Here is a 9,728-nt window from a genome sequence, read left to right on the forward strand (position 1 = left end):
ATACATTATAGACATAGCCATTCCAAACACTCACAATGTACAAAACACATGCACTGAAAAAATTAGCAAGTACACAGAACTCGCCCAGGAAATAAGGCATGTGTGGAGGATGGATAGGGTGCTTATTGTACCTGTTGTTCTCTTCTGTACAGGTGTGATACCACACACACTACAGAAAAGCCTGGGACCATTACAATTGAGTAGAAATACATACATCACACTACAGAAGGCCACTATATTGAATACATGCCATATTGTTAGGAAATTCCTTAATACAGACACTGACACACACATTTAATTTTTGTTTTGTTTTGGTTGCTATGCCTTGACTCTGGTCCGGCATAGTACACAGCCACCGGTTTAAACCGAGTATTATCCACTAAATTCAACATAATAATAATAATAATGCACTTGTAAATGTAGACGTTATTGAATCCATGGAAGAGGGTTGTTTTGTGTGTGTGCAAATTAAATACATCTATATTTAATTTGTCTGTAAATTTTTTACTTTCAGCTTTTACTCAAGGTGACCCAGATCTTTTAATTAATCCCACAGATAGCGAGGGAAATATTTGCGGCAGAGGAAAATTTGAGTAAGTTGTATTATTTTTTTTTTCTTTTGCAAATTTCTCAAGTAATTTGTGTAGTATTTTTGTATTTCCTGTTAGATAAATGTTTGTTGGCAAACCAGAAAGCATAAATATGCACAAAACAAACTAACTAAATTGTGTTTAGTTTTAATTAGAATTCATTACTACTTTCGTTCAACTAATGAAATTTTTTAGATATTTAAATCACTGAACAATTTTGCTTTCCGTCTCCAAGAAAGTTTATTAGATGTTACTGAACATCTGTGTAGAATTAAATAGGTTTACATTTTGATAGATTTTTTTTTAATACCAAACAAATTTATATGTAAAAAGATGAGGAAAAAATTGCTTAACTTTGGAAACAAAAGTAAATGTTATTCATAAACATTTGTTCTTTTTATATGAACATCAGCTGTAAAAATCAACTGGTATGTTAGAACAAATACGTTCAAAAGAGTTCTCTCTTTTAAATGTTTTTGTTCTAATGCACTTAATAATTTTTATAGCTGATGATCATCTTATAAAAGAACAAATGTTTCTGAATAACATTTAATTTGGCTTCCAGAATTAAGTAATTTAATTTTGTTCTCATCAGCCAAAAGGGTTTATTAAACTGGAAAAAACTAATGTCCAAAAATTAGTCATATTTAATGATATTCATCAGATTGATGATGCAGAATTGAACATTTTACAAATACTAATGGAAATAAAACAGAAATACGAAGATGAAGTGAATTATATAAATGTTGGTTTTTTCCAGTTTAGTAAACACACATTTTTCTTGCTGTACAAGGATGCATGTGATCGAGTGATATATCAGTTACTTAATTAATGAACTTTAACTTTACATTATTACCAATAACATATATTGTTTGATATAATAAAATTATAGACAATAAATAAAGTGCAACTTTTTAATTTCAGAAATAGACCATATCTCTTCTTTTTTAATCTGCTGGAATGTGCAAAAGCAACAGTTCTTTTTACAGGATGCCCCACTACTCAAGTAAATAATTAGTTTTGAATATCTCTAATAATATTTTAAATACTGAATTTGACATTTCATCTGATTTGAGTTATGTTTATTACCCAATACTTCTAAGAATAACGAATTTTGTTAATGTTAAAATGATATTTTTAAAGTAAAATTTGATATTGGGATGTCTTAAATTTCTTTAATTTTAAATGAAAATAATTTTAATATTTTCTCTCTGCAGGTCTGTGTTGAGAGATGTCCAAATTCTACTTTTTCAGTTTGGACTGATTTAAGTTCAAATGAAGAAGAAGTAAAGAGTAAAATGATTTGCAAGTATGACGTTGACAAATCAAAGAAAGATGTAAGTCAAAATTTATTTATTTTTACATTATTCTTGAATATATGAAGTGATGTTGCTAGGGTTGGTGTCGTTTCGTGCAGTAACTTATGGTGTCACCTCTGTGGATTTGTTTATCAGACCGTATGGAATATTTAGTAAATCAAAATTTTTTCACCTTTACATTATTGAATATAATGGTAATAATGTTAACAACTATCATAATTAAAATCACACCTTTTTTTAAATTTCAATATCATATGCAAGCCTACACATCTTTATATTTATTTGTTTACTTTTATCTTCGTAATTGTGTTATATTTGTAAAACGTAAAATATTTTTGTATCTTTTATTGTAATTTGTAATAATTTCGAGTTTGACTTGGATCACATTAGAAAGTTTAAAAAGTAAATTAGCATAGCATTTTAGTGTTAGTTCTATTGATAAATATAAGCTGGGCTTATGAAGAATGTTTGGTCACACCTGTTGTGTTCTACACCCTCTAGTGACACTATTGAACGTATGGAATTATAAATGAATCTTTTGCAAATAGATTGTAAGAAGTTTTGATACTTTGATATTATTTTCTCCTTTAATCTGTTTTAAATGTTTGAAATATTTTATTAACTTTCCTTCAACAAATTAGACATTATCTTCTGAATTTAAATAGTCATTTTTACTACCTGTTTCCCCAAATAAGACAGTGTTTTATATTAATTTTTGCTCTGAAAGATGCGCTATGTCTTATTTTCCATTAATAAGAATTCACATTTATTTTTGGAATTTTTTTGTTCAAAGTCAAACTTAGACAAGAGTGACATATATCTGGTCATGTCAAACTGAACTTAAATAAAACCGAAGTCATGAACTGAAGTGAACTTATGAAGTTGCCGTGCTGGAGTGGACTTCCCACTCTCGCTTCAACTTAACCTTTTTATAGAATTGACATCAGGCTTGATGACCAATTAGTGCTTACTGAACCGTAGCACTATGCAAATGTGATGTGGCGTGATTCTCGGCCGACCAATTAGCGATCCCCAACCGTAACGTTATGCAAATCTGATTTCCAAGCCACAGTCTTATGCAAATCATGCCGTCTGGCATAATTGTCTGCTGACCAATCAGTGGGTATACTTTGAAAAAGCCAATGGCCACTTTCAACCATCTGTCAATGACCGTTACAAGTAAAAAATAAAAAACTTTGCTAGGTCTTACTTTTGGGGGGAGGCCTTATATTTATCAATTCAGCAAAATCTTTGCTAGGTCTTATTTTCAGGGAAACTCTGTATAGAAGAAAAAATTTTGTATTTTCAGTTTATGCTACTTCTCTTGAAAGAAAAAGCTAACACTTTTGCACTATATGTTTATAATTCACTTTACAGTCGACCCCCCCTATAAGATAGAGATACGTTCCATTCTCTAGGAATCCAATTTCTTACGAATCCCTCCAATCACAACCCGACACGTGTCAAGTTTACGGACTACGGCTGTTTGAAAGATTTTCTTCCATAAAATTAATCGATTCTAGACTAATCCGACTCAACATTTCCAAAATACGTATATATTTTTTGGGAATAATCCGTATAAACTACGCTATAAACAAAAAATTGTAGGATTACTTACCGAGTGTCACCATTCGACATTGCCATTGCTCAACATTGTTTTCGTCGCGGAACAGCTCAGCAAAGAGCGGCCGATTTCTAACAACTTATTTTTCTGTGAAAACTTCGTAGAACTTCGGAGACATCATTAATATAAATAATTTTAATCGCCGTTGAATAAGAAATGTTTCTTTCACAAGAAATGTATAAAATTACAGTACTGTATTAGACTTACGGTACCTAATTTACATACTGACAGACGATAGTTAGCGTAAAAATCTCCGTAGCGTGGCGCCACGCTAGACGGCGGAAATTATATATTTAATTATAACAAAGTTACAATAAGTTAATATATAATTATATATACAGTACCTAATTTATATATAATTAATATATAATTATATGTACAGTACCTAATTTATATATAATTTATATAATACTGTCCAGACGATAGAAATCTCTCCGTAGCATGGCGCTACGGACGGCGGGAAAGTAGTTCGGCTGCCCGATGACGTTTGAGGTGTTTATAGGAACTTTTACTATTTTTTACGGATACCGGTAGCAATTTTTTCGTAGTTTTATAGGAATCGTAATTATAAGGACCGTAATTATAGGGGGTCGACTGTATTTCAAATGGTGAAAATTGATTTGGACTTCAGTTTGGAGTTTGAATGACTTCCTGGAACAAATTAATTTTGAAGTAAGATGCACCACTGTAGCTTGAGTGCTGCAGTTTACTGAATTTTTCAATAAAAGTTTTTTTAAAACAGCTTGAACTGGATGTATGAGGATCTTTAATAAATATGCTTTTATTTTTGTTTTATGTGATAACAGCAAGTTTTTTCTTGAAATGCAGTTCTTTTTTCATTAAATAATAATATACTTGTTTCAAATGATATATGAGAAGTATTAAAAATTTAATTCTTTCACAGGCCCAACAGCTTGCTAGGGATGGTGATTGTGCTTCATTTTACCTAAATAGCAATGCAGGTAAGATTATATTTGTTATCATCTATCAGATAAAATATCTGAGATTTCTAATCTAAAAATTTTAAATTTGATTTTTTTTCCATTTTAAAAAATAGAATAAAAAAATCAAATGTGAAACTTAATATTGTTGACTCAGATTTACAGATTCCAATATAGCATATTTTGGAAACGATTGGATTGTATCTGATGACTCTGTGGTTTGCATTTGGTATGACAATCTTATACAAACTTTATGTAAATTGAATTCATGGAAGATTATTGTACATTCATCCAGACAGCTTAGTGTCAAGTTATTTGTGTTACAATGTAGTGTTGATTGTGTCATACAGTGTAAGAGTCCTGGAGACTAATTGGCCATAGCAGAAAAACAATCTTCAGGAATATCAAACAATTATTAGTACACACTTTTGTAGCTACTATTTCGGTGCAGCTAGAGATGTTCTGATACCATAAACGGTATTGATCTTAAAGTATCGATATCAGCTGATATTGGGTATCGAAACTGGAAATCTTGCTGGCTGTCACTGTTCAGTCTGTGGCTTGATTTTGAAACTTTTAACATAACTAAAATAAAGCATGTTATTTATCATTAACAAATTATTAGATTTATTGCATAAACTAAATGTTATCAATACTGTACTTGGATCAATTGATTTGAGATTTTAATATATTTTCAAGTTTTTTAAATATTTAGCAAGTTAAGTTAAAATAAGCATACTGTAGATAGATTCTTAAAATGAAATTTGATGTAATAAATGTGTTGATTTTTGGTCATTAATATTTAGTGTATAACTTAACCAAAAATAGTGTCTGTTTCAGTTTTGGCTGAAAACTGACTTTAAAACCCAAATTTGGTTGGATCTTATCTGTCGGTGAAAAATGTAACGATGCCCGATCAGATACCTGAGGAAAGTTATTGATACTGGTATTGGACCAAAAGTATCAAGTGTAAAGTACTCTGTATCAAAGGAAAATATCGATATGGTATCAGGACATCCTTAAATGCAGCTACTGTTTGTCCACTTGGAAGTATTATTGCAGTGTTTTCCTTTTTTCCTTATATCTATCATGATATAAGTTGTTCATTTCTAATTGTGTATGAAATGTCTTGTAGCACACTGACATTTTTTGGATACAGCAAACAATTGGCATTATTTGATTGCTTCTATTAATCCATCATGTTGAGGGTCAACAATAATAACATATTACATTTATAAAATATAATTCTAGGACAATTGACCCACTTATTTTGTTGTCTCTCTTTCATTTTTAAATCACAACTATTTAAGAACCAAAAAAAATCTAAAAATATTTTATTAACTGAATATACAAAAATAGTTACATTTACTGAATTTATACAATTATTGTTGATGTTTCTTAAGAATTTGCTGTTTATTACACTTGGGTACAATGCTTTTTATGTTGAGTATAGTAAACTAAAGTTTTTATATAATAAATCTGTTTATTTTAACCTTGGGCATACTGCTATGAGAAGTTTCCTGTAAAACTTTAAATTGAATGAGAGACTGCAAAATGATACATTTTGTCTAGCAAAGAGAAATGGCACCAAATCTTTTAGCCGTGCACAGGTCTAGAATAAATAATTATAGTACATCAATTGTTTATGAAGTGACTTAATCTATCTGTCTGAAATATATGAACTCATACATAACTTGTATATGTCCTCATATTACGAGAATTAAATTAAACACTGATGAAATCAACCCCTCTTTATAAGCTTTTCAAATCATTTTTTGTCTTCAAGTTTTCCTCTCAGAGTTTTATTGTTATATATAAAATATATTTTTCTAACTATAATAAATATGGCTTAGTATTGCCATTTATTTTATTCTATTTATCATAAATAACTATAGTTTTATTTTACTTAATTTTAATACTGTACATATCATTACCAAAAATACATTATTTTGTGGCTGCAAATTGAGAAAATTGTAATATATTTTTATCATAAAGTTGCTTGGATTCTTGACAAAGTAAATAACAAAAAAAAACTTCAAAAACATCTGCATTTATACAAGATATATTAAGAATTTTTGAATCCATTATATTGGGAAACAGTATTAAAACTCAAAATAATTCCTTGTGTGACTGTACAGTTGTCAGAGAAAGTCATAAGTTATATTTTTTAACTTGTCTTCCTCTTTATAACATCATTGGCAGTTGCAAATTGGTAAAAAACTAAGACCAATAACATCTAATATAGAGTGCTATTGGTTGTTGTTTTGTTTTGTTTTATAGACAACCCATAAGTAAATAGATACCATTTGGTCACCTGACATAAATCCCTTCGAACAAGTCTGGAATTTGCTGGATCGCACACTGTGATGACATTTACAAAAGCCTACTTTTGGCTGAGAACTTTTAGACTGTTTGCCCTCCAAGCGGGCCAACATTCCTTGGATCTAGATAGCAGAACTTGTTTATGCCATGTCCGACTGGGTTAAGCTATGTAGCACTTGTATTGTAAAATAAAGACACTGAAAATAAGGGTGTCTATTTACTTATGAGTTGTCTCTGTATATTAGATCATACATTTTATTCCCAAATATGATGGAATGATAGTTTAGATAAATATTGTTGATAACTTTCTAAAATTTCTAAAATATTGTTTAATTTCCTATATTAAAAATCAAAGTTAGGATCAAAAACTTTGTAATTAGTTTAAATATCAAGGAATTTTGGATGGCTTATTTTATTAATATTTTTGGCGAAGCTAGATTGCTTGCATTTATTGTTCAAAACTTGACTGAAAATTGGATTGTGTGTGTCATTTGATTTTTGACAACTAAATAAACTAAACTATTTATATGTTAAATTTTTAGAATTATTTATAACAATCTTTTAAACTGTTTTATTCTATCAAATCACATGTCTAAAAGATATTTTAAAGAACTGTTTTATTCTGTCTCTTTTCATGCTTCAGGTGATTTTATTGAAAATTCTGGTATTCCCATTACTTGTGAGTACATTTTACATTCTTTGCATGATCGATTCTAGTGCATGGTTGTTCTTACCTAAATTCTGAACCAATGTAACATTTTAATGCAAATTTAATTTCAGTTTGTCACTTGTTTTTCATTTTTTTTATTTGCACTTTTTGACTTAGTTTGATTTTCTGTTGTGCACATTGTTGTTGAATATTGGCACCAGTTGAGATGCACATTGTTTAATTATAACTTTAATAAGCCAGTTTTAAAGCTAATTTTACTTTGCTTCTTATTATTTTTTAAGAAATGTATTAAGTAAAAACTACTTTTGTTTGTGGAAAATGTTGTTTGTTACAATATTTAGCTACAGTAATTAATAAGTTATTTTTAACATTTTTGTCTGTTAAAATTATGCTGTATAACTATTAAAATGAATAATTGAGACAATCAGCTAAAAAGTATCTGCATATTCAAAACTGGTTTGAGCTGCTTCTCTTGAAGTAAAAACATTTTGGAGAACTGGAACTCTCTTGAATCTGTCGTCAACAGTCTCTTGTTAACTACAAATGATTGATTTTGTGAAAAATTGGCATCGGACATATTGCGTTGAGACCGAAATCATCTGTTTTGGGCTTGGCACACTTACCAACTCATGATTGGCACACACTCCAAAACCATTTGAATTTTTTTAGAGTTTTTATTCTTTGATAAGCAGTTTGAATGACACATCTGTAATGAAAATCTCAAAATATTTCCTTAAAGATGTGTTAAATACAAGGGTAAGCTGAAGTTTTGTTTCCACCTAAATATCTCACTTGCTTTAATTTTTATTTAAGTGAAAAAAAAAATGTATCATAAACCTTTATTTAAACTCTGGATAATTACTTTCTGCATAACCTCTTCAGATTTTAACACACTTCTTCCAATGTTCAACAGATTTCTGAATTCCTTCATTAAAGTTTTTTTCTTTCATTCTTAGGTGAGTACTGCAATATTTACTGATTATTTGTCTGAGCTTAAACTGTTATACCTGTTGTCTGTGCTCTCACCAACATGTTCATCATGATATATTTATTTTGCGTACAATGATTGATATTAATGGAAGGAATGTTTTTGGCAGTGAAAAATTTCATAGTCATACTGTTTGAACAGTACATCCATAGTCTTATAGTTTGACTGACTGGGTTATAGTTGGGGTTACCTATGGGTTCACTGTTACTTATATTGGAGAGGAGATAACAAGTGATGCATGGACCTGTTTTTATCCTATTCTTACCACTTGAAACAAAAATATGATGGGACAAGATTTTTCAGCCTGACCTCTTGCTGTTTTAGGAATGTTTCAAGCACTATGCTTAATTAGAAAAAGAAATTGAAAATTCATATATATCATCACCAGTTTGTTCTTAAGTATTCAGTTGAACAGTGAAGCTCTTGTTGCACATTAGTCATTTTTTACAAACTTGGCAGGAACAGAGATTTTTCTAATTACATTTGGTTGTAAGGAACCAAGTCCGAGCATTATTTTTATTTACTTTTATTTTGCTTTTTATTATATTTTTGTTTGGGGCTTATGTTTTGTTAGGACGAAAGTTTCCTCACCATTCACCTTAGAAACTTAAAAAGAGAAGAGAAACCAACTCACCAATGAGAGAAAAGCGCTGTAGAAAAAACTTGCGCTCCCGAGCGGAAAAAAGTAAGTCCGCACCAAGAAAAGGGGGAGACCCCACAAGCACAACTTAGGGACTCACTAAACCTTAAAGAGTAAAAATATCCCTAAAATTGTCAAAAAGAATAATGTAAAAGGTTAGCGAGTATTGTCAGAAAATAGAAACAAAAAGAAAAAGTTTATTGTTAGACAAAAGAAAAAGTTTATTGTTAGCAAATAAGTATGTAAATGAGGGGAGTGATTGCATTCAGAGTTGTGACGTCACCTCACAGTATAAAGTCCGAATCTCAAGTGAAGATGGACGCGGTGAGCTTCTGTTATCAATGAGCTTGGTGAGCTTCGTAGCAGCAAACGAAAGAGAGGTGTCCGATAGGATAAAATAGTTCCAAGGCGCTTTTGAAGTTATTCGATTTGTGGATCGAAGATTAGAGAAAGTCTTGAGAGTTGAGGAAAAGGGTTCCTAGTATATTGAGGTGATGATTAGGATCTTTAATTCATAAGAATTATTGTACATAAATTAAGTCTTTGATTTTTGTCGAATTCCAAAGGGGAATAGAATTAAGTTAGAAAATAGATTGATTTGAGTTTTGTCGGGTTGATTCTTATTGACTTTCAT

The 9,728-nt window shown here is 30.2% G+C and overlaps 1 protein-coding gene across 4 annotated transcripts in view; it reads left to right on the forward strand.

Moving 5' to 3' along the window:
- The window catches only part of LOC111615654 (choline transporter-like protein 2), a 73,382-nt gene that overhangs the window by 39,401 nt on the left and 24,253 nt on the right, over nucleotides 1-9,728 (forward strand). For 3 of the 4 annotated variants that reach the window (XM_023357083.1, XM_023357081.1, XM_023357082.1), the window contains exons 4-8: nucleotides 515-593; nucleotides 1,515-1,596; nucleotides 1,808-1,927; nucleotides 4,438-4,495; nucleotides 7,440-7,475. In XM_023357083.1, coding sequence (XP_023212851.1) covers nucleotides 515-593; nucleotides 1,515-1,596; nucleotides 1,808-1,927; nucleotides 4,438-4,495; nucleotides 7,440-7,475 — 375 coding nt within the window. The remainder of the gene's footprint in view (nucleotides 1-514; nucleotides 594-1,514; nucleotides 1,597-1,807; nucleotides 1,928-4,437; nucleotides 4,496-7,439; nucleotides 7,476-9,728) is intronic. The other variant, XM_023357084.1, reaches the window with a different exon arrangement.

This window comes from Centruroides sculpturatus, unplaced genomic scaffold (assembly GCF_000671375.1).
Source record: "Centruroides sculpturatus isolate CEXI.00-Female unplaced genomic scaffold, Cexi_2.0 scaffold1641, whole genome shotgun sequence".
Taxonomy (NCBI): domain Eukaryota; kingdom Metazoa; phylum Arthropoda; class Arachnida; order Scorpiones; family Buthidae; genus Centruroides; species Centruroides sculpturatus.